We start from the raw sequence: 26,136 nt of genomic DNA, 5'->3' as shown, positions 1-26,136 counted from the left end.
ATTTATTTATTTATTTATTTTTACAAAATTAAATCTTTTTTGGAAAATAATTTTAACTAGGTGTTTTTAAAGCTTCAAATGGTCAGGAAATTATGAAAAACGTTAATTAAAAAATAGTTTTGAAGGGGGCTGTACAACACACTTGATACAATTTTCTTTTTTTCTTTTTCTTTTAAACATTTAAATAAATAAATTAAAATAGTATATTGAAAATACACAACAAAATTAAAAACATTTAATTTGTTTTTTTTTTAGCTTCAAAAGGTCAGGAAATCCTGGAAAAAAAGTAAATTTGAAAGAAGAAAATAGTAGTCAGCATTTCAGGGGTTAAAGATGAGCACCTGGCAAGTGAAGTGTGCAGCAGGCTTCCAACCAATTAGCGCTAATTGGGTGGTCATGTGACACCTGTCCAAGCCACTCGAAGGTGGTGACACAGAGTAAAAACATTTGATCTGCGAGGAGATGAATTGCAACTTTGCTCACTTCTGTTTCTTGTTGCTATTTTGGAGCGTTGCCTGCGGTCTGCGGGCAGAGAAACGCAGGACACGCACGCAAAGACTGGTCCTGCCTCGAGTCAGCTGCTCCCACCGCGGCATAAAAGCAGTGTTTGGGTCAAAGGTCAACAATAATCCACGTGTAATAGGTGAGATTGTTGTGGAGTAAAAATGGAACACTACACTTCTCCCAAAGATGGAAATGTTTGTGTTCATGTCAGACTTGTCGGGGGCCACAGTGTCAGTGCCCCACCATGAGGGCCCCTGCGGGGTCCAAGTGAGTGGACTGAACAACCCGGTGGTCTTCAGCAGATATGACAGCTGCTACGCCCGAGTCCAGGTAAACGATCTTCCAGCAACAAGACTTTGGTCATCATTTGTGTCAAAAGCTTTTCTTTTCTTTAACACTGAATTTATGTAACGGAATGTTTTTTGGGCTCGCTATTTTTTACTTATGATGCAATTTTTATCACATAAAAATATACATAATTTTATGCACAAAATGTTTGTTTACACTGAATTTTTCTGCACAATTTTTTGACACCGACCCCAAAAGGGACAAGCGGTAAGAAATGGATGGTATTTTAATGCATTGTTTTTTTTTTATATATACACTGAATTCTTTTACACTGAATTTTAATTCACCAAATATTTTTACGCTGAATATTAATACACTGATTTTATTTTTATTTTTACACTGTATGTTTTTACACTGATTTTTAATGCACCATTTAAAAATTAAAATAAAAAATAAAAACATTTACACTGAAGTTTTTCCTACTAAACTAAATTTTAAAACTGTATTTTGAAAAAGTCAATTTTTAAAAGCACAAATTTAGCTTGCAAATTTCTATTCAATAAAATTGTCAGAATCCATCCATCTTTTTCCGCTTATCTGAGGTCAGGTCGCGGGGGCAGCAGCCTAAGTAGGGAGGCCCAGACTTCCCTCTCCCCAGTCACTGCCCAGTTCCTCCCGGAGGATCCTGAGGTGTTCCCAGGCCAGCCGGGAGACATAGTCTTCCCAAAGTGTCCTGTGTCTTCGCCGTGCCTGAAACACCTCACTTGGGAGGCGTTTGGGTGGCATCCTGACCAGATGCACAACCACCTCATCTGGCTCCTCTCTCGACATTTTTTTTCCCTGAATTTTAATGCACTGAATTTTTTTATACACTTAATTTTTTTACACTGAATTTACGCTAAATATTAATGCACTGATTATTTTTTTTGTGTGTTTTTACACTGAATGTTTTTACACTCCTATAGTATAGCTACATGAGTATAGCGATATAGCTCGGTTGGTAAAGTGGCCGTGCCAGCAACTTGAAGGTTCCAGGTTCGATCCCTGCTTCCGCCATCCTAACCACTGCCGTTGTGTTCTTGGGCAAGACACTTTACCCACCTGACCCCAATGCCACCCACACTGGTGTAAATGTAACTTACATATTGAGTTTCACTATGTAAAGCGCTTTGAGTCACTAGAGAAAAGCGCTATATAAATATAATTCGTTTCAATTTCAATGCACCAATTTTCTTTTTTTTTTACACATTTTTCCCACTAAAATGTTTGAACTAAATTTTACATCGGTATTTTGAAAAACTAAAATATTAAAAGCACAAATTTAGCTAACAAATTTCTATTCAATAAAATAGGGACGGCGTGGCGCAGTGGGAGAGTGGCCGTGCGCAACCCGAGCGTCCCTGGTTCAAATCCCACCTAGTACCAACCTCGTCACGTCTGTTGTGTCCTGAGCAAGACACTTCACCCTTGCTCCTGATGGGTGCTGGTTGGCGCCTTGCATGGCAGCTCCCTCCATCAGTGTGTGAATGTGTGTGTGAATGGGTAAATGTGGAAGTAGTGTCAAAGCGCTTTGAGTACTTTGAAGGTAGAAAAGCGCTATACAAGTACAACCCATTTATCATTTAAAATGGTCAGGATGATTTTATTTTACAAAATGCCATCCATCCATCTTCTTCCGCTTATCTGAGGTCAGGTCGCGGGGGCAGCAGCCTAAGCAGGGAAGCCGACACCTTTTTTTTTTTTTTACAAAATAAACACGCAAAAACTTGGATTACATAAATTGTATACAAAAAGGTTTTGTTATAAATACAAATTATTGGGATTATGAATATTTGGCCATTGAATGATTCAGTTCCCATTCCTGGGTTGACTATTCAATTCAGAATCGATTCTCGATTCAAACCAAATTTCGCAATGTATAATAATCATCAAACCTTTTTGTTACAGGTTAGAAAAGCTCCTTCTGGTTGCATAAAGGTGGCTTAAAAATGTATTTTAATAAATAGATTCTTGTGAATTTCTATTTTTAATCAAGCTTTAAAATTTTAGAATCCATATAGAATGGGGTCGAATAAAAATCGCAACTCGGATATGAATCGATTTATTTTGAGCACCTCTGCAGATTAACCTACGTATACTGCGCAAAACCGGCTTTTCTTGCCTCTTGGCGCATGTTTGATCTTTTTGATCTCTTTGATCTTTACCGTTGTTTTGAAATTGTAAAGGCACCTTGGTATTGTCGTGCAATACTAAGATACAAAAATAATATGCAGTAGCATAGTGCCGCTAATGGCTAGCGGGCAACTGGCGTGTTGATCACCATCTTCGAGCTAACTCGCTAATCGCTTGATGACTGACGCGCTAAGTGCCATAGTTTACAACTGGCAGGCTAATCGCTGGCTTACAACTACCGTGCCAGTTGTAAGCCGACGAGTAGTGCATTAACTGCCGACTGACTTGTGGGCGCGGTAATGCCGGATGTAAGGTGACGGCTAACTGACGTGGGGATTATAATTATTTAGTTTAGGTCTACAGTAACCCCCCCCCTGCAGTACCACTGCAGACCCCCAGGGGCGACGACCCCTGTTGAGGACCTGTTCAAGACTAATAGCCAACTATTCCCCAACAGAATGAAGCGGTAGGAATGTCTAAGAATTAAGACTTATGTGCTGCGTGACTTTGAACCCACAGGGGAGCAAGGTGGTGGTCTCTCTGCAGGTGCAGCTGACAGGAGAGGATAGATGGTTCCGGGTCCACGTCAGTTGTCCTCTGAGGGGGAGCTCCGTGGTCAGGACGCCACCGTCGCCTCATGGTGAGTGCAGAAGAGCCGATTGACTCCTGTACCGTGGTTAATGGCTGTCATATAAAAACATAATGAAGGTACACCATAATTAATAATGGTGTACCGTGGTTAATAATGGTACACCGACCAGAGTCCGACAATAAAAAAGTTCCCACATTTACCACTGTCCCACAATAAAAAGGTCCCACACATACAGTCCGACAATAAAAAAAAAAAAGTCCCACACGTACAGTCCGACAATAAAAAAGTTCCCACACGTACAACAGTCCGACCATAAAAACAAAAGGTCCCACACGCGGCGTCCGACAATAAAAAAGTTCCCACACGTACAACAGTCCGACAATAAATAAGGTCCCACACGTACAACAGTCCGACAATAAATAAGGTCCCACACGTACGGTCCGACAATAAAAAAAAGGTCCCACACGTACGGTCCGACGATAAAAAAAGGTCCCACACGTACGGTCCGACGATAAAAAAAGGTCCCACACGTACGGTCCGACGATAAAAAAAGGTCCCACACGTACGGTCCGACGATAAAAAAAGGTCCCACACGTACGGTCCGACGATAAAAAAAGGTCCCACACGTACGGTCCGACGATAAAAAAAGGTCCCACACGTACGGTCCGACGATAAAAAAAGGTCCCACACGTACGGTCCGACGATAAAAAAAGGTCCCACACGTACAGTCCGACAAAGAAAAAAAAGTCCCACACGTACAGTCTGACGATAAAAAAGTTCCCAAACGTACAACAGTCCGACCATAAAAACAAAAGGTCCCAGACGCGCCGTCCGACAATAAAAAAAGTTCCCACACGTACAACAGTCCGACAATAAAAAAAGGTCCCACGCGTACAGTCCGACAATAAAAAAAGGTCCCACACGTACAGTCCGACGATAAAAAAGGTCCCACACATACAGTCGGACAATAAGAAAAGGTCTGACACATGCCGTCTGACAATAAAAAGGTCCCACACGTGCAGTCAGACAATAAAAAAGTTCCCACACGTACAACAGTCCGACCATAAAAACAAAAGGTCCCACACGCGCCGTCCGACAATAAAAAGGTCCCACACATACAGTCCGACAAAGAAAAAAAAAGTCCCACACGTACAGTCCGACAATAAAAAAGTTCCCACACGTACAACAGTCCGACCATAAAAACAAAAGGTCCCACACGCGCCGTCCGACAATAAAAAAAGTTCCCACACGTACAACAGTCCGACAATAAAAAAAGGTCCCACGCGTACAGTCCGACAATAAAAAAAGGTCCCACACGTACAGTCCGACGATAAAAAAGGTCCCACACATACAGTCGGACAATAAGAAAAGGTCTGACACATGCCGTCTGACAATAAAAAGGTCCCACACGTGCAGTCAGACAATAAAAAAGTTCCCACACGTACAACAGTCCGACCATAAAAACAAAAGGTCCCACACGCGCCGTCCGACAATAAAAAGGTCCCACACATACAGTCCGACAATAAAGAAAAAAAAAGTCCCACACGTACAGTCCGACAATAAAAAAGTTCCCACACGTACAACAGTCCGACCATAAAAACAAAAGGTCCCACACGCGCCGTCCGACAATAAGAAAAGTTCCCACACGTACAGTCCGACAATGAAAAAGGTCCCACACGTACAGTCCGACGATAAAAAAAGGTCCCACACGTACGGTCCGACGATAAAAAAAAGGTCCCACACGTACAGTCCGACGATAAAAAAGGTCCCACACATACAGTCGGACAATAAAAAAAAAAAAAGGTCTGACACATGCCGTCTGACAATAAAAAGGTTCCACACGTGCAGTCGGACAATAAAAAAGTTCCCACACGTACAACAGTCCGACCACAAAAACAAAAGGTCCCACACGCGCCGTGCGACAATTAAAAGGTCCCACACGCACAGTCCGACAATAAAAAAGTTCCCACACGTACAACAGTCCGACCATAAAAACAAAAGGTCCGACATGCGCCGTCCGACAATAAAAAAGGTCCCACACGCGCCGTCAGACACTAAAAAAGTTCCCACACGTACAACAGTGCGACAATAAAAAAGGTCCCACACGTACAACAGTACGACAATAAAAAAAGGTCCCACACGTACGGTCCGACGATAAAAAAAGGTCCCACACGTACAGTCCGACGATAAAAAAGGTCCCACACATACAGTCCGACAATAAAGAAAAAAAAGTCCCACACGTACAGTCCGACAATAAAAAAGTTCTCACACGTACAACAGTCCGACAATAAAAAAGGTCCCACACGTACGGTCCGACGATTAAAAAAAGGTCCCGCACGTACGGTCCGACGATTAAAAAAAGGTCCCACACGTACAGTCCGACGATAAAAAAGGTCCCACACATACAGTCGGACAATAAAAAAAAAAAAGGTCTGACACATGCCGTCTGACAATAAAAAAGTTCCCACACGTACAACAGTCCGACCACAAAAACTAAAGGTCCCACACGCGCCGTCCGACAATAAAAAGGTCCCACACGCGCCGTCCGACAATAAAAAGGTCCCACACGCGCCGTCCGACAATAAAAAGGTCCCACACGCGCCGTCCGACAATAAAAAGGTCCCAAACGCACAGTCCGACAATAAAAAAAGGCCCCACCGGCGCAGTCAGACAATAAAAAAAAAAGGTCTCACGCACAATCCGACGATAAAAAAAGTTCCCACATGTACGGTCCGACGATAAAAAAAAGGTCCCACACGTACAGTCCGACAATGAAAAAGTTCCCACACGTACGACAGACTGACAATAAAAACAAAAGGTCCCACACGCGCCGTCCGACAATAAAAAAAGGTCCCACACGTACAGTCTGAGAATAAAAAAGGTCCCACACGTACAGTCAGGCTATTAAAAAGTCTCGCACGCACAATCCAATGATAAAGAGGTCCCACACGTACGGTCCGACATTGAAATGGTCCTACACGCGCAGTCTGACAACAAAAAGGTACCACACGCGCCGTCCGACAATAAAAAAAGGTCCCACACGTACGGTCCGACATTGAAATGGTCCTACACGCGCAGTCTGACAACAAAAAGGTCCCACACGCGCCGTCCGACAATAAAAAAAGGTCCCACACGCGCCGTCCGACAATAAAAAAAGGTCCCACACGCGCCGTCCGACAATAAAAAAAGGTCCCACACGCGCCGACCGACAATAAAAAAAGGTCCCACACGCGCCGTCCGACAATAAAAAAAGGTCCCACACGCGCCGTCCGACAATAAAAAAAGGTCCCACACGCGCCGTCCGACAATCAAAAAAGGTCCCACACGCGCCGTCCGACAATCAAAAAAGGTCCCACACGTACAGTCCGAGAATAAAAAAGGTCCCACACGTACAGTCAGGCTATTAAAAAGTCTCGCACGCACAATCCAACGATAAAGAGGTCCCACACGTACGGTCCGACATTGAAATGGACCCACACGCGCAGTCTGACATTAAAAAGGTCCCACACGCGCAGTCCGACAATAAAAAAAGTTCCCACACGTGCAGTCCGACAATAAAAAGGTCCCACACGTACAACAGTCCGACAATAAAAAGGTCCCACACGTACAACAGTCCGACAATAAAAAGGTCCCACACGTACAACAGTCCGACGATAAAAAGGTCCCACACGTACAACAGTCCGACAATAAAAAGGTCCCACACGTACAACAGTCCGACAATAAAAAGGTCCCACACGTACAACAGTCCGACAATAAAAAAAGGTCCAACACGTACAAAAGTCCGACAATAAAAAAGGTCCCACACGTACAACAGTCTGACCATAAAAACAAAAGGTCCCACACGCGCCGTCCGACAATAAAAAGTTCCCACACGCGCCGTCCGACAATAAATAGGTCCCACACGCGCCGTCCGACAATAAATAGGTCCCACACGCGCAGTCCGATGATAAATAGGTCCCACACGTACAACAGTCTGACAATAAAAAAAGGTCCCACACGTACAACAGTCTGACAATAAAAAAAGGTCCCACACGTACAACAGTCTGACAATAAAAAAAGGTCCCACACGTACAACAGTCCGACAATAAAAAAAGGTCCCACACGTACAACAGTCTGACAATAAAAAAAGGTCCCACACGTACAACAGTCTGACAATAAAAAAAGGTCCCACACGTACAACAGTCTGACAATAAAAAAAGGTCCCACACATACAGTCCGACAATAAAAAAAGGTCCCACACGTACAAAAGTCTGACAATAAAAAAAGGTCTCACACGCACAATCCGACGATTAAAAAAAAAAAAAAAAAAAGTCCCACACGCGCTGTCTGACAATAAAAAAAGTCCCACACGTACAGTATGCCATTAAAAACCTTGCCTAAAACCCACATTTTCTTCCCACAGTCCCTGGAAGGTGTGATGTCCACAAAGACCTAAGAGTGACATGTGGGCAGCAGAGACTGTTGAAGGATTCCTGCTCCAGTCTAGGATGTTGTTTTGACTCACGGGACCAAAGCTGCTACTACAAACTGACCGGTAACAGTCCTCTGCTTTTATTGTCCTTTGGGTTGGACGTGTCTATCGGCAAAAAAACGTGTATCCAAACAGCGATACAAGCAGTCCTGTACATCAAACTAGCGCATTGTTGGAGGAGTGAAGTATTACTATACTTACGTTGCAGTTTTTTTAGTCAATTTCTTTGTTAGCTTTGAAAACTGCAACAATTCAGAGAGAGGCTGAGAGATCGCTAGTGTCGAAGTGTGAAGAGGGTGTGGCATTATGCATAACCTGTGCCGGTACTCATCTCTGATTAGTTTTAGCATAAGACCGCGGGTTCATTGTTGGGCCGCAGCAGTACTCGAGTGTAATACACTTTTCCAGCACTTGTGGCAGTAATGACTAGGGATCTACTATTAAATACAGTTTCAAAGTCCTCAATAATGCCGTGACGTGTGACTGTATCAAACGGAAACTTAAGGAGAGTATTTTTTTTTTCTGGTGTTAGCGTTGGTTGGGTCTGTAAATAAACTACATCTCCCAGAATCCTCTGCACAGCACGGGAACGGCAAGGCCCTAAGCAGGAAGTGACGCATATTTGAGTGGTCGTAGATCAGGGGTGCCCACACTTTTTCTGCAGGCGAGTTACTTTTCAATTGACCAAATCGAGGAGATCTACCTCATTTATATATATAATTTATATTTATTTATTTATGAAAGATACTTTTTTGTTAAGTTAAATGTGTTTTATTATACAAGCATGTGTAACACATATAGATGTCTTTCTTTCATGAAGACTAGACTATAAGTTGGTGTATTACCTGATTCTGATGACTTGCATTGATTGGAATCAGACATTATATGACAGGGGTCGGGAACCTTTTTGTCTGAGAGAGCCAAGAAGCCAAATATTTTAAAATGATTTTCCCTAAGAGCCATATAATATTTTAACACTGAACACAAACGCGTGCATTTTTAAGTAAGACCAACATTTCCAGAGTATAATAGGTCTCTTATTCTTTGTATTAACATTGTTATTCTGAAGTTAACTGTGGAGGGGGCGTTCAGCAAAGCGGGATGTCGCCAGGACCGGCCTCAAAATCAGCGACAGGTGCGTAGATGGTCCACCTGGGCCTTTTTATCTAATCACCTGTCGCTCAGTTATAAGCAGCAGCCAGGAGGAGAGACAGGGTTGGGGCTGGAGCCAGAGCGCGAGTGAGGACTAAAGAGAAAAAGACAATTGCTGGAAAGCAACTGAGAGACTAATTGCAAAAAACAACAACAATATTTTAACCCTAAAACAGGCTGTCATGTCGGTGCTTGGTGGTCTGAAGAACCCCCAGGAGGGCAAGCCCAAAACTAACCAATAATAAATAAATTACTTCTTACCATTAACGCAACTTTTTGAACATAAAAATGCATGAGAATGTTTTATATTTTGAATGTTATTTCTAACACTATGATTACAAGTGGAATTATTCATTACTTATCCTGTTAAGCAATGTCAGCTCAGATTTATCCAAGAGCCAGATGCAGTCATCAAAAGAGCCACATCTGGCTCTAGAGCCATAGGTTCCCTACCCCTGGTATATGATAACGCCCACATTTTCGAATGGAGGAGAAAAAAAAAGTCCTCCTTTCTGTACAATACCACATGAAAGTGGTTGGATTTGGCATCTTATTTATCCAGCTTCCATACGCTTTACAAGAAAAACATTGGCGGGAAATTCCGTAGCTTGCTTGATTGACATTCACAGCACCCGAGGGTTTGTGAGATGACGCTGGCTGCTGTGAGATCATTATGAAAAAATGACCGAGAGGAAAGCGAGAAACACTTTTTTATTTCAACAGACTCTCGCGCCACACCTGCCATCAAAAGCCTAAAGACCGACTGCACATTTCTTATCTTCACAATAAGAGCCCTGCTCCATGCTGCCTGCGCTAACAAAATAAGAGTTTCAGAAAGCTTTCCGAGCGATCGCTTGTGCACGCCAGCTTTCCGAGACTCTTTATTTTGTTAGCGCAGGCAGCATGAAGCAGGGCTTTTATTGTGAAGATAGGAAATGTGCAGTCGGTCTTTAGGCTTTTGACGACAGGTATGGCGCGAGAGTCTGTTGAAATAAAAAGTGTTTCTCGCCTTCCTTTCGGTCATTTTTTCATAATAATGATCTCGCAGCAGCCAGCGTCATCTCACAATAAGACTGACACACCCCCCGCGGTCGACCGGTAGCTTGCGATCGACGTAATGGGCACCTCTGTCGTAGATGATAAAATTTATAGGGGTTTTTTTGGACATGAAATGTGTCCATAACTTGTGGAGTTATGTTGCTAACAAGCCCAAGCCAAAACAAAACGTTTTTGCTGTCTGCAAAACAAAGCGCGCCACTTGTTTCCGAGGCGTCGCAGAACCAGCTGGTCTGATCACCCCAGAAAAATTGTCAACGTGGAAAATACGAGTAGACTAAAAAGCTACATAGATACATCTATTTTCCTACCACTTGTCTCTCAATGTCACTTTTAAAATTGGGGGCCACATTGGGCTAAAAATGTTATATAATGTAAATATAAATAGAAAGTTTGACTCCTACCATGTTTACTTCCATGACAACCTCCTTTTTAAAGTTGTTCAATCATAAATATCAAGCAGGGCAGTGTTATGTGTGACCATGTCTGACATTTTGTGTTGGTTGCAGTTTTTTTTTTGTGCCATGACTAGGGAAGGGGCTTCACGGTGGAAGAGGGGTTAGTGCGTCTGCCTCACAATACAAAGGTCCTGAGAAGTCTGGGGTTCAATCTTGGGCTCGGGATCTTTCTTTGTGGAGTTTGCATGTTCTCCCCGTGAATGCGTGGGTTCCCTCCGGGTACCCCGGCTTCCTCCCACTTCCAAAGACATGCACCTGGGGATAGGTTGATTGGCAACATTGAATTGGCCCTAGTGTGTGAATGTGAGTGTGAATGTTGTCTATCTGTGTTGGCCCTGCAATGAGTGGCGACTTGTCCAGGGTGTACCCCGCCTTCCGCCCAATTGTAGCTGAGATAGGCACCACCAACCCCTAAGGGAATAAGCGATGGAAAAATGGATGGATGGACTACGGAAGGTTGTTTGCATTGGGTCATATAAGTAAATTCAGCGAACGATTAAAGCTCCTTGACCTCACGTCGTCCACTTGACGACATTTTGGCTTTAAAGGCAGTCTTTTAAAGTGAATGCAATCTCTCTGCAGGCAAGATTTTTTTATATATATGGATATTATTGTTTTTGTTTTTTTAACTCAACGTTTCATGGGCCAAATTGAAGACTTAGGTGTGCCGCACATGGCTTGCGGACTGTAGTTTGGACACCAATGCACCACACCCTTTTTACCAAGCTTTTTTGGGGGTATATACAGTATACCGCACTAATATTGTACCTTGGCCTTAATGTCACGATACCATTACATCCCTAGTAATGACTGTATCAAAAAGAAGAATTCTGGAGCAAAAGTCTCAGAAAAGCTTCTCAAGCTGAAAAATTATGACTGAATCGGTGAAGCTATTTTTATTTTCACTTAATTTACTTGACAGTTTATTCATTATAAATTTATTTTGGAGTTTTTTCAACGTAGATGACCCTTCTTAAAACCAATTTTTACTCACTGGCTTCTATGAGACTTTGAACTGTTTAACTTTTTAGCCACTTTTTGTCTGACTGATTGTTCTAGAGATAATATTTTTATCTGATTTTTTTTTTTTTTTTTTTTTAATATAAACCTTGTTTCCATATGAGTTGGGAAATTCTGTTGGATGTAAATATAAACGGAATACAATGATTTTCAAATCATTTTCAACCCATATTCAGTTGAATATGCTACAAAGAACATATTTGATGTTTAAACTGATAAACATTTTTTTCTTTTTTGCAAATAATCATTAACTTTAGAATTTGATGCCAGCAACATGTGACAAAGAAGTTGGGAAAGGTGGCAATAAATACTGAAAAAGTTGAGGAATGCTCATCAAACACTTATTTGGAACATCCCACAGGTGTGCAGGCTAATTGGGAGCAGGTGGGTGCCATGATTGCGTACAAAAACAGCTTCCCAAAAAATGCTCATTCTTTCACCAGAAAGGATGGGGCGAGGTACACCCCTTTTGTTCACAATTGTGTGAGCAAATAGTCAAACAGTTTAAGAACAACGTTTCTCAAAGAGCAATTGCAAGAAATTTAGGGATTTCAATATCTAGGGTCCATATTATCATCAAAGGGTTCAGAGAATCTGGAGAAACCAACATTGAATGACCGTGACCTTCGATCCCTCAGACGGCACTGTATCAAATACCGCCATCAATCTAAAGGATATCACCACATGGGCTCAGGAACACTTCAGAAAACCACTGTCACTAAATACAGTTCGTCTACATCTGTAAGTGCAAGTTAAAGCTCTACTATGCAAAGCGAAAGTCATTTATCAACAACATCCAGAAACGCCGCTGGCTTCTCTGGGCCCAAGATCATCTAAGATGGACTGATGCAAAGTGTAAAAGTGTTCTGTGGTCTGACGAGTCCACATTTCAAATTGTTTTTGGAAATATTCAACATTGTCATCCGGACCAAAGGGGAAGCAAACCATCCAGACTGTTATCGACGCCAAGTTCAAAAGCCAGCATCTGTGATGGTATGGGGGTGCATTAGTGCCCAAGGCATGGGTAACTTACACATCTGTAAAGGCACCATTAATGCTGAAAGGTGCATACAAGTTTTGGAACAAGATATGCTAAGCGCCGTCTTTTTCATGGGCGCCCCTGCTTTTTTCAGCAAGACAATGCCAAGCACGTGTCATCACGTGTTACACACAGCGTGGCTTTGTAAAAAAAGAGTGCGGGTACTTTCCTGGCCCGCCTGCAGTCCAGCCCTGTCTCCCATCGAAAATGTGTGGCACAATATGAAGCGTAAAATACGACAGCGGAGACCCCGGAATGTTGAACGACTGAAGTTCTACATAAAACAAGAAAGGTAAAGAATTCCACTTTCAGAGCTTCAACAATTAGTTTCCTCAGTTCCCAAACGTTTGGGTGTTGTTAAAAGAAAAGGTGATGCAACACAGTGGTGAACATGTCCTTTCCCAACTACTTTGGCACATGTTGCAGCCATGAAATTCTAAGTTAATTATTATTTGCAAAAAAGAAAATTAAGTTTGAGTTTGAAAATCAAATATTTTGTCTTTATAGTGCATTCAATTGAATGTGTTGAAAAGGATTTGCAAATCATTGTATTCAGTTTATATTTACATCCAACACAATTTCCCAACTCGTATGGAAACGGGGTTTGTACATTTTACTTCCTGTTTTAAATGTTTTAGGATGTAATGTCAATCAGTCAATCAATCAATGTTTACTTATATAGCCCTAAATCACTAGTGTCTCAAAGGGCTGCACAAACCACAACACAAACCACTACCACATCCTCGGTAGGCCCACATAAGGGCAAGGAAAACTCACACCCAGTGGGACGTCGGTGACAATGATGACTATGAGAACCTTGGAGAGGAGGAAAGCAATGGATGCCGAGCGGGTCCAACATGATACTGTGAAAGTTCAATCCATAATGGATCCAACACAGTCGCGAGATGCCAGTCCAAAGCGGATCCAACACAGCAGCGAGAGTCCCGTTCACAGCGGAGCCAGCAGGAAAACATCCCAAGCGGAGGCGGATCAGCAGCGCAGAGATGTCCCCAGCCGATACACGGGCGAGCAGTACATGGCCACCGGATCGGACCGGACCCCCTCCACAAGGGAGAGTGGGACATAGGAGAAAAAAGAAAAGAAACGGCAAATCAACTGGTCTAAAAAGGGAGTCTATTTAAAGGCTAGAGTATACAAATGAGTTTTAAGGTGAGACTTAAATGCTTCTACTGAGGTAGCATCTCGAACTGTTACCGGGAGGGCATTCCAGAGTACTGGAGCCCGAAATGAAAACGCTCTATAGCCCGCAGACTTTTTTTGGGCTTTGGGAATCACTAATAAGCCGGAGTCCTTTGAACGCAGATTTCTTGCCGGGACATATGGTACAATACAATCTGCAAGATAGGATGGAGCTAGACCGTGTAGTATTTTATATGTAAGTAGTAAAACCTTAAAGTCACATCTTAAGTATTATCTTCGACCCAACTCTCTCCTTTGAGTCACACATTAAAAGCGTTACTAAAACAGCCTTCTTTCATCTCCGTAATATCGCTAAAATTCGCTCCATTCTGTCCACTAAAGACGCTGAGATCATTATCCATGCGTTTGTTACGTCTCGTCTCGACTACTGTAACGTATTATTTTCGGGTCTCCCCATGTCTAGCATTAAAAGATTACAGCTGGTACAAAATGTGGCTGCTAGACTTTTGACAAGAACAAAAAGTTAGCGGACATCCATTGTTTGATTTCATTAAGACACGCCTCCAGCTGACTCCAATCCGGCGTGTTGGTCAGCTTTAGGGGCATGTAGAGTTGGGTGTCATCAGCATAACAGTGAAAGCTAACACCGTATTTGCGTATGATGTCACCTAGCGGCAGCATGTAGATGCTGAAGAGTGCAGGGCCAAGGGCCGAACCCTGGGGAACTCCACACGTTACCTTAATGTAGTCCGAGGTCACATTGTTATGGGAGACACACTGCATCCTATCAGTAAGATAAGAGTTAAACCAAGACAGGGCTAAGTCTGACATACCAATTCGTGTTTTGATACGTTCTAATAAAATATTATGAGCGACGGTATCGAAAGCAGCGCTAAGATCGAGGAGCAGCAACATAGGTCATGCATCAGAGTCCATCGTTAGCAATAGATCATTAGTCATATTTGCGAGGGCTGTCTCTGTGGAGTGATTTGCCCTGAAACCGGATTGAAAGGTTTCACATAGATTGTTAGACGCTAAGTGTTCATTTAACTGCTCTGCAACAATTTTTTCGAGGATTTTTTAAATAAAGGGAAAGTGAGACACCGGTCGGTAGTTTACCATGAGGTCAGGATCGAGGTTAGGTCTTTTAAGAAGAGGATGAATAATCGCTTTTTTGAATGCTAGGGGAACAGTGCCCGAGGAAAGTGATAAGTTTATAATATTTAGCACTGATGGACCTAATAATACAAAGAGCTCCTTGATCAGTTTCCCAGGAAGAGGGTCAAGTAAACATGTTGTTTGTTTTATTCCATTTACACGTTGTAACAATTCCTCTGTTATTTCATCAAAACGAGAGAAACTATTTTGGAGGGCAATATTCGCCGTATATACAATCGTATCTGTGTTAATAGAACCCCGTTGTAGCTGGGACGCATTGTCTTTAATCTCCTTTCTAATGACTTCAATTTTCTTACTAAAGAATTGCATAAAGTCATCAGCTGAGTGGGTTGAGCTACTGGAAGGAGTCCCTTGTTGGGTTAGCGATGCTACCGTACTAAACAAAAATTTGGGATCGTTTTTATTACGGTGGATGAGATTTGAGTAATATTTAGCTTTAGCTAAGGTAAGCATGCGTTTATAAGTTATTAAACCATCACTCCATGCTTGATGGTGCACCAAGTTTAATCGTGCGCCATTTGCGTTATAGCTTTCTACATAATTTCTGAGCTCTAGTTTCTTCTGTAAACCACGGGGTACGCTTTTTTGGAACCTTTTTTAACTTTAGCGGTGCTATGTTATCAATGGTTTCGTGCAGGGCGTCGTTAAAGTTGTTAGTGAGGTTATCAATAGAGCCCACATATTTTGGGAATGGTGCCATTACCGAGGGCAGTAGGTCAGCAAGAGTTGTCGTTGTGGCCGTATTAATGTTGCGGCTGCTATAGCAGTTATTATTATTATTAGTTTGACGAACATGCGTCTGAACCTTGAATTTTATAAGGCATTACCTTATACTTTATAAGGTACCTTATACCTTATACATTAACTTATACCTTATACGGATAATACTTTAGTATACGGGAGTATCGTAACTTTAGAAAAGCTTCTCAGGGGTATCCCTGACAAGCACTAGGTCTATCGTATTACCGTTGCGATGCGTGGGTTCATTTATTATTTGTGTAAGACCACAGCTATCAATTATAGTCTGCAGCGCTACGCACGGTGGGTCCGATGGGGTATTCATATGGATATTAAAGTCCCCCATTATGATTATATTATCGGCGTGCGTCACTAGATCAGCAACGAACTCTGAGAATTCATTGATAAAGTCCGAATAGGGCCCTGGGGGGCAGTAGATAACAGCCAGGTGTAGAGGCAGCGGTGTGACGGACCTCATAGTAAGCACCTCAAACGATTTATATTTATTATTTATGTTAGGACTAAGGTTAAAGTTTTCGTTGTATATTAGTGCAACCCCCCCCCCCACCCCTTTTAAGGGGACGGGCAATGTGCGCGTGTGTAAAGTTAGGAGGACATGCCTCATTTAGCGCAAAAAAGTCGTTTGGTTTAAGCCAGGTTTCGCTGAGACCGATGACGTTAAGATTGTTGTCTCTAATGATATCATTAACTAACAATGTTTTGGGAGACAATGATCTTATGTTTAAAAAACCTATATTATAGGTAGTGGGCTGTTTTAGGGAATTTTTTATCAAATTAGCCGTAGTAGCAATATTAATAATGTTGTGTTTATTATGCCCAGTGCATTTAGTATAATTACGACCATATCTAGGAATTGATACGACGGGAATTTTCAGATTGTTTGTTTGTTGCTTTGATAAACTGAACGCATCATAGTTTGCCACCTCAGTAGAACACGTGTCCAACTCTGAAACAATCAAAGCAGAAAAAACTTGTTCTAATTTAACTGACTCCTTACACAGACCAGTAGTCTCGCATCTTCCATTTAAATCCGAATTCAGGATGGAGGGAAGTGGTGTTCTGTGGGAATTAGCCTTTTGCTTTGTTTTTAGCCCCGCTCGACATCCGCGTTTCCGATCACACCGCTGGCGTCTGCTCCGTAGACGGCCCCCGCTGCTACTAGACTCCGCTGCTTCACAGGCCGCTGGATGTAGCCGTCAAAGTATTCCCGTGCTAGTTAGCAGGTCTAGCAAGCACGCGTCTTTCAGTCCAAAACGGCCCGATATGTCCACATCCAGAAGTGTCTGGCGGTCGTATGTGATCACGGAGTGACCACGATGTGAGCCAGCCATTAACTTTGTAGAATTGTCCGGTATTTCTGCCAAATGTTCCATATTTAGCAAGAGCTCCTCGAAGTCGCAGCCCGTCAGGGCGCCGCCATCTTGGAATGTTCTGTTTGTTTTTTGATTGTGGTGTACAGTGCTTTGTTTTTCAAACTGTGGTTGCTATTAAAGGTCTTTATGAAGTTGGTTTGATACATTTATTTTTTGTGTTGATATTTGAGTGGGCTCCAGACCCCGGTGTAGTGGAAAAGTTGGCCAGCGAGCTTGTGAAGGTTAAAAACCCCTGTCTTTACTGTATGCATACATGGTATTTATGGCAAAAAAGGACACTGACTGTGTTGGCCCCTCCTCCAGCTTGCTCCCTGGACGGACACCTTGTGTTCGCCGTGAAAACGGACCCACCTGTGGACCCCAGGAGCCTGATGGTCAAAGATCATCCGCGGTGCGTCCCCGTGATCGCCACAGCAGACACTGCGGTCTTCAAGGTCCAAGTTATGGACTGTGGGGTGGAGACCAAGGTTAGTAAATCTGTGGCCTTAGTTACTCCCATTAAGAAACTCCTGGATCTAGTGCCTGCATTTTCTTGAACAGGATTTTTTTTTTGAAAGATGCTCTTGCTTGCTTTCAGGTGATTGGAGACGTTGTCGTCTATGAGTTGGAGGTGGAGGAGCGAAGTAGAAACCAGAGTTCTCGGTTTAGGTAATTGACCGTCTCTGCTTTGAGGTTGGAGCTGCTGACACACCTTAGTACCTTTCCAGAGTCCAGGTGGAGTGTGACCACCAAGCGGCCGGCGCGGTGAACTTCCCAACCAACCCGCCGCCTGTGGTCGCTGTCGGATCCATCCGAGTGCAGATGAGAATCGCCACAGGTCATAAAAATGTCTTTGAGACCATAAACTGGGACTAGTCAATTGGCGGCGGTGAGCCGTCGTTCCCGGGCCGCCAGTTGAACGTCCATCAATAGTGTTTTGGAATGTTTCATATTCATCAAACGTCCAGAGAAAACTCAAGTCTTAATGATTTGGGATTTTAAGTAAATTAGATCATGTGAAAAAGTTTTATGCTGCTTATTGAAAGATGAAGGCCAGAAAAAGAGACAAAGAACTCTTCCCGAACTTCATAGCTTTTGGGAATGAGAAGGACAGGTTAATGCACAGGCTTACCTGGGACAAGGGGCCCCCACACAATCAAGAGCCCTCGATTTTGACGGCGATATGCACTAACTGGTCTTCATGGCTGTCAATCACAGACAGCTCTGCTCTCTGCTGCGTTATTTTCTGTTGCTCCAAGCGTCACGTCGCCGGTGTGTGAGGCCAGCGTCCTGACTACTGAACTAAAAGCCCAGCCAGTCACCCAGATTGCCAGCACCATTCTGGAAGTCAGTGGTTCATCACACCTGCTCTGAACACATTTAAAAAGGCTGTTCTGTTGAGTAAAATCATGGCTTCATTAAGCCAAGTTTTCAGGAACAGGGGGTGGCCCAAGAGCCGCCTTCGGACAGGAGTAATTTGAGCAAAGTCTCCCATCATCAGGACGGGGAGAAACTATATCTGTTGTGATAGCCGCAAAACCAGGTCAAACAGGCAGTCACAATCCAAAAAGAAACCCACTTGAAGAGCGACGTTTGGCGAAAAGACCGATCCAACATCAATTTGAGATCTCCAAACATCGCTGCAATCTTTGTCCTGTTCATGGAGAAGATGGGGCTTTGGGTGTGAGACGAACCGAGCACAGCAAGCTCTAAGAATCCATGGGGGGCCATAAAAGTATCTTGGTTTTGGATTAAAAAAAGAGCAATGCAGTGAAAACAAAGCATCACACACAAACTTGTAGACTCAAGCGCTTTTTGACAAAAGATTATGAAAATATTAATTTTGACATAATAGTGCAGTTCAAAAGTTGTGAGACAAACATTTTTGGGACAAACGTCTAAAAACACGAGGAACTTTGACCACTGTCAACTAGGGGTGCTGGATACTAATCTGTTTCTATCCGACTCCATCCATCCATCTTTTTTCACTTATCCGAGGCTGGGTCGTGGGGGCAGCAGCTTAAGTAGGGAAGCCCAGACTTCCCTCTCCCCGGCCACTTTGACCATTCCGATGTGTTCCCAGGCCAGCCGGGAGACATAGTCTTCCCAACGTGTCCTGGGTCTTCCCCATTGCCTCCTACCGGTCGGACGTGCCCTAAACGCTTCCTTAGTAGAGGCGTTCGAGTGGCATCCCGACCAGATGCCCAAACCACTTCATCTGGCTGCTCTCAATGTGGAGGAGCAGTGGCTTTACTTTGAGCTCCTCCCAGATGGCAGAGCTTCTCACCCTATTTCTAAGGGAGAGTCCCGCCACCAGGCAGAGGTAACTCATTTTGGCCACTTGTACCTGTGATCTTGTCCTTTCAGTCATAACCCAAAGCTCATGACCATAGGTGAGGATGGGAACATAAGTCGATCAGTAAATTGAGAGCTTTGCCTTCCGACTAAGTTCCTTCTTCACCATAACGGATCGATACAGCGTCCGCATTACTGAAGTCGCCACACCGATCCGCCTGTCGATCTCGCGATCCGCTCTTCCCTCTCTTGTGAACAAGACTCTGAGGTACTTTAACTTATCCACTCGGGACAGGGTCTCTTCCCCAACCCGATGGCACTCCACCCTTTTCCGAGCAAGAACCATGGACTCTGCTGCGAACCGATCCTGTGAAAGCTGAAGATCCTGGCCAGATGAAGCCATCAGGACCACATCATTTGTAAAAAGCAGAGACCTAATCCTGCAGCCACCAAACTGGATCCCCTCAACGCTCTGACTGCGGCTAGAAATTCTGTCCATAAAAGTTATGAACAGAATCGGTGACAAAGGGCAGCCTTGACGGAGTCTAACCCTCACTGGAAATGGCTCCGACTTGCTGCCGGCAATGCGGACCAAGCTCTGACACTGATCGTACAGGGAGCGGACCGCCACAATCAGACAGTCCGTTACCCCATACTCTCTGAGCACTCCCCACCGGACTTCCCGGGGGATGTGGTCGAAGGGCTTCTCCAAGTCCACAGAGCACCTGTAGACCGGTTGGGCAAACTCCAATGCACCCTTAAGGACCCTGCCGAGAGTATAGCGCTGATCCACAGTTCCACGACCAGGAGGAAAACCGCACTTTTCTTCCTGAATCCGAGGTTTGACTAGCTGGCGTAGTCTCTCTCCAGTACCCCTGAGACCTTACCCCTGAGACTTTTTTTTTTCTGTCTTTGTCATTGTCATGAAAAAGGGGAGTTTTTTTGGGTTGTGCACTAATTGTAAGTGTATCTTGTGTTTTTTATGTTTATTTGATAATAAAATAAATGAAAAATGATAAAAAATCATTCTGCGGCCCGGTACCAATCGAGTTGGGCCCGGTACAGAGCCGTGGCACGGTCGTTGGGGACCACTGGGCTTGAGTATACTAATGAGTTTTAAAATGGGACTTATATGCTTCTTCTCCATGCCGAAGTGCTTGATTTTATATACCGTTGACATGATCTTTGTGACACGTCTCTCCAGCATTCTGGTCAAACCAGTCCTGGTGTTTCTTAATTTTGAAACCAATGGCTTGGGCTGAAGTGTCAGAGGATTGTGGCTATGGAGGTCCACTTCTCATCCATCCCAGGCTCTGAGGTGATCAGCGGCTCAATGACTGCCAGCTTCTCAGCTAGGGAGCGACGGAAGTTGTCACGGGTGTCGCTGCTGGAGAGTCTGGCACAGTTGAGTGTTTTCCTCTTAGGTGCACCGTGACGTGTTAGGGGCCCAACATGCATTATGACCTTTGTCAGAATCATGCGGTGGTCGGTTCAGCAGTCTGCCCCTCGCATAGCTCTTGTAACGAGCACGTCCTTGAGGTCATCCATCGTCACGATCGCATAGTCGATCAGTTGCCAGTGTTTGGACCTGGGATGCATCCAGCATGCCTTATATTTGTTTTTTTGTTGGAAGATGGTGTTTGTGATGGTAAGATCGTGTTCCGCACAGAGACTAAGGAGTCTCATGCCATCGGGGTTGACTTTTCCAATGCCGTGGGCGCCGATCACACCATTCTAGTTTTGCGTGTTCTTTCTGACTCTTTCATTGAAATCACCAAGTAGCATGATTTTGTTACTCCTCGGGATGTGACAGAGGATGTCATCGAGTGCCTGGTAGAAGCAATCCTTCTCTTCATCATTGGATGGCAGAGTTGGTGTATAGGCACTTACCAAAGTGACTTGTCTGCATTTTGCAAGGGGGATGCGAAGAGTCATGAGCCCTTTCACTGACACCCACTGGTGACTTTGTGTGCTTGAGCAGAAGGCTGTTCTTGATTGCAAAATCAACTCCGTGAAGGTGTGGTCCGCCCATGGGGTATCCTTTCCAGAAGAATGTATAACCCTCTCCTACTTCATTGAGTGAGCCTTCTTCGAGGAATCTGGTCTCACTGAGTGCTGCCACATCCACAATGTAGCGCATTAGCTCGCTGGCCACAAGTGCTGTTCTGCGCTGTGGTCTGTCCGGACTGGCATCCAGGAGAGTCCTTATGTTCCATGCTGCAATTTTAAGTGGTATAATCTTTGTATTTCGACCACGTAATGGAATGTCCCAACAGGTGCGGTTTCCTGCCCGGGTACTGTGTTGAGTGGGCAATCTTTAGGCCACCTTTTCTAGGCCTTTCCCTAATTGGGGTGAGCAGTGCAGTCCCTAAATAGGGGCTGTTCAGATGCACAGGAGTCTGCCGGAAACAGCTGCCACTCAATCCCAGCTGCTAACGACCGTTGTCCTGTGCCGCTGACATGCAGAGTTCCAGCTAAGAGCCTCCAGCTCATTCACACCTGCCCCCGTTACTGGACACTCCATCGCCGTCCGACTTTTGAGGTCGGAGACTCAGGTAAAGAAGATACCTGCGCAATGATGGTTTTTAGAGTGTAATGAGGGGTACGCTTTTCCCAAAGCCACTACCTTGATTGTAAGAAGATAGTTCCAATGGCAAGGGAGACCCTAGACGACCGGCATCTTCTTATAGCTGCAGGAAGCTGCTGGAATCCAAGTTTTTGGGAAACCGCCTCAAAGCTTGCCGCCACCACCTTGCTTTTCTGTCAGGGTGTGTTCCCTTAGCCTTCATCCACTTTTACAGCCATTGTGGTGCTTCTCACTGCAACCATCTTCTGCCTGCTCCACCGTTGAGGTCTTCGGGATCACTCTTAGTCTGGCCTCTACTCTTCGACCTGTTCCGCTTGGGTAACCCTGCCAGGAGTACAAGACTCCAGCCAACATAGCTCTAGGGGTCATGGAGACGCGCAAAGTACCCCACCACGATAAGGTGGTGATCCCGTCGGGGCATCACACACACACACACACACACACACACACACACACACACGTGATGCGATGGGCCACATTCACAAACACACGTGATGTGGGGTGGGGCCTCATTTTCACACACACAAACATAAATGATGCACGGGGCCACACACACACACACACATACAAATGATGCGGCAAGCCACACACACGTGATGTGGAGGACCACATTAACACACCATCTTAGGTCCTCTCTTTGTCATTATACCAAAGACTATCTCTCAGCATCAAGGGTTGGAATTGGGGTTTAAATCACCAAAATGGTTCCCGGACGCGGCCACCGCTACTGCTCATTGCTACCCTCACCTCCCAGGGGGTGATCAAGGGTGATGGGTCAAATGCAGAGAATAACTTTGCCACACCTAGTGTGTGTGTGACAATCATTGGCACTTTAACTTTGATTTGTTTAACTTCTTTAGTTAGACTAGGGGTGTTCCTCAAGGTTCCATCTTAGGTCCTCTCTTTACTTGTTCAACTTCTTTAGTTAGACTAGTGGTGTTCCTTAAGGTTCCATCTTAGGTCCACTCTTTGTGATTTGATCAACTTCTTTAGTTAGACTAGTGGTGTTTCTCAAGGTTCCATCGTAGGTCCTCTCTGTCATTTGTTCAACTTATTTAGACCAGTGGTGTTCCCTAATGTTCCATCTTAGGTCCTCTCTTTGTCATTTGTTCAACTTATTTAGACCAGTGGTGTTCCCTAATGTTCCATCTTAGGTCCTCTCTTTGTCATTTGTTCAACTTTATTTAGACCAGTGGTGTTCCCTAATCTTCCATCTTAGGTCCTCTCTTTGTCATTTGTTCAACTTTTTTAGTTAGACTACTGGTGTTCATCAAGGTTCTATCTTAGCTCTTTTTTTTGTCATTTGTTCAATTTCTTTAGGTAGACTAGTGCTGTTCCCCAAGGTTCCATCTTAGGTCCTCTCTTTGTCGTCATACCAAAGACTATAAAAATGGGACCCATTTTTGCTTAGCACTCAGCATCAGGGGTTGGAATTGGACTCCTCTGCTGCCCACCCCTCCCCTTACCTCTCAGGAGGTGATCAAGGGTGATGGGTGAAATGCAGAGAATCATTTCGCCACACCCTAGTGTGTGTGTGACAATTATTGGTACTTTAATTTGTTCAACTGTTTTAGTTAGACTAGGGGTGTTCCTCAAGGTTCCATCTTAAGTCCGCTCTTTATTTGTTCGACTTCTTTAGTTAGACGAGTGGTATCCCTCAAGGTTCCATCTTCGGTCCTCTTTGTCATCATTTGTTCTAGGTCTTTAGTGAGCCTAGTGGTGTGCCCAAAGGTTCTATCTTAGGTCCTCTTTTTGTCGTCTTTTGTTCAACGTATTTGGTTAGACTAGTGGTGTTCCTCAAGGTTCAATCTTAGGTTCCCTCTTTGTCATTTGTTCAACTCCTTCAGTTCTCCAAGTGGTGTCCCCCAAGGTTCCATCTCAGGTCCTCTCTTCTTCTACACAATTTGGGTTATTTCACTTGTGGCCTGTGAGTTAAATTTCAAAAAAGCCCTTCCCTACGAACTAGAGTGTTGTCCCCAGATGATCTTTGACTAGATCTAGAAATGTGACCCCCCAAAACAATGGAGTTGAACATTCCTGCCTTGCCCTTTTCTCTTTTGCTCCTCCAGATGCATCTTTCACGTCTTTCTTTTCTGAGGACCAACTGCCGCTGTCCCTGCCGCTACGTGAAACGGCTTATGTGGAGGTCTCCATCGCGCCGCCATCGCCGGACCCCGCCCTGTCCCTTCAAGTACGCGACTGCTTCGCTTACCCGGCATCTCGACATTCCGTGTGGACACTTCTCTACAATGGGTGAGGTTAGTGAGGTCAAGGGTAATACTGGTCCATTACTGCTGATATCTTGACTTCCTGTCTAGGTGTCCCAACCCACTGGATGACTCCAGGAGTTCTGTGCCTGTGGACCATCAGGGGGAAACACATTCTCATTCTCAGGTCAGGAGATTTGATGTCAAGACCTTCGCCTTCTTGGATGGAGGGCAGCCCAGTATGGAGGAAGTAAGCAGCGTGATGGGATGCAGTAGATCCACTCTTCATCCCGATTATCTTATCTTGCCTCATGAGTGTTATTACAATCCAAGAGTCCCACACTACCATGAAACCCCGCAGATAGAACACATCCATAAAAAGCCTTAGGTCGGAGGTCTTGGCAATTATGGTGGTGCGCCGGTTGTGGTGTCAGTTGGCAGCTAGCTGTTATCATGGGGCGCTACTTGGCATTCATGGCTTAGCGGATATGGCAGCCAGCGGTTATAGCTGGGCACCAATTGGCGGCTATGGCTGGTCGTTACTTGGGGGCTAGCAGCTATGGCAGGTGCCAGTAAGCAACTACTGGCACTGCCAGTTGGCAGTTATAGCAGAGTGCCGGTTTGCGGCTAGCAGGTATCGCAGGCCGCTAGTCAGCATTCATGGCTTGGCGACTACGGCAGGGCGCTAGTTGGCAGCTAGCAGTTATAGCGGGGCGCTAGTTGGCAGCCAGCAGTTATAGCGGGGCGTTACTTGGAGGCTATGGCAAGGTGCCCATTGGCAATTATGGCGGGGCAACAGTTGGCAGTTATAGAAGAGCGCCAGTTTGCAGCTATTAGGTGTCGCAGGCCGCTAGCTGGCATTCATGGCTTGGCGACTATGGCGGGGCGCCAGTTGGCAACTAGCGGCTATGGCTGGGCGTCAATTGGGGGATAGCAGCTATGGTAAGGTGCCAGTTAGCGGTAATGGCGGTGCTCAAGTTGGTGGTATTGGCGGTACGCAAGTTGGCGGTTATTGTTTGACGGCTAAGGCGGGGCGCAAGATAGCTGCTGGGGCACCAGTGATAAGGTGCTTGTTGGGAGCTGGCCGTTATGGCGGGGCGCCACTTGGAAGTTATGGCGAAGGGGGTATGGCGGCGCGCAAGTTGGCAGTAATGGTGGCGTGCAAGTTGGCAGCTTTATGGCAGTGTGCCAATTGGCGGTCGTGGCTTGGCAGCTATGGCTGGGTGCTAGTTGGGGGCTAGCAGCTATGGTGAGGTGCCAGTTGGCGGTTATGTCTTGGCCGCTATGGTTGAGTGTTAGTTGGGAGCTGATGGGTATGGCAGGGTACCACTTGGGAGTTATGGCGGTGTGCCAGTTGACAGTAATGGCAATGCAAATTTTGGTGGTTATGGCTTGACGGCTATAGCAGGGCAATAGTTGGCAGCTAACGTTTCTTGGGGGCAGGGGGGTGCCAATTGTTGGTTATGGCTTGGCAGCTATGGTTAGGCTTTAGTTTTGGGCTAGCAGCTATAGCTAGGTGCCAGTTGGAAATTATAACCTCGCGGATATGGTTGGTGTTAGGAGCTGGTAGTTATGACGGGTCGCCAGCTGGGGATTTGGCAGGGAGCCAGCAGTTGGGTGTAGTTGGCAGCTAACGGTTATGGCGGGGCACCACTTGGGAGTTATGGCAAAACGGGTATGGCGGGTTGCCAGTTGGTGGTAATGGCAGGGCACCACTTGGCGGTTATGGCTTGACTGCTATGGCGGGGTGCCAATTGGCGGTTGTGGCCTGGCAGCTATGGTTGGGCACTAGTTGGGGGTTAGCAGCTATGGTGATGTGCCAGTTGTCGGTTATGGCATGGCGG

At 44.9% G+C, this 26,136-nt stretch overlaps 1 protein-coding gene across 2 annotated transcripts in view; it reads left to right on the top strand.

Moving 5' to 3' along the window:
* Nucleotides 1-359: 359 nt before the first annotated feature.
* LOC133541571 (zona pellucida sperm-binding protein 4-like) overlaps nt 360-26,136 on the top strand; it is a 29,877-nt gene continuing 4,100 nt past the window's right edge. The window contains exons 1-9 of one of the 2 annotated variants that reach the window (XM_061885044.1): nt 360-643; nt 716-834; nt 3,484-3,604; nt 7,959-8,090; nt 17,528-17,691; nt 17,802-17,872; nt 17,932-18,041; nt 24,155-24,338; nt 24,404-24,542. In XM_061885044.1, coding sequence (XP_061741028.1) covers nt 463-643; nt 716-834; nt 3,484-3,604; nt 7,959-8,090; nt 17,528-17,691; nt 17,802-17,872; nt 17,932-18,041; nt 24,155-24,338; nt 24,404-24,542 — 1,221 coding nt within the window. In that variant the 5' untranslated portion in view covers nt 360-462. Of the gene's footprint in view, nt 644-690; nt 835-3,483; nt 3,605-7,958; nt 8,091-17,527; nt 17,692-17,801; nt 17,873-17,931; nt 18,042-24,154; nt 24,339-24,403; nt 24,543-26,136 lie in introns of both variants that reach the window. The other variant, XM_061885045.1, reaches the window with a different exon arrangement.

This window comes from Nerophis ophidion, linkage group LG23 (genome assembly GCF_033978795.1).
Source record: "Nerophis ophidion isolate RoL-2023_Sa linkage group LG23, RoL_Noph_v1.0, whole genome shotgun sequence".
NCBI classification, from domain to species: domain Eukaryota; kingdom Metazoa; phylum Chordata; class Actinopteri; order Syngnathiformes; family Syngnathidae; genus Nerophis; species Nerophis ophidion.
This window is presented reverse-complemented; position numbering and strand designations above follow the sequence as displayed.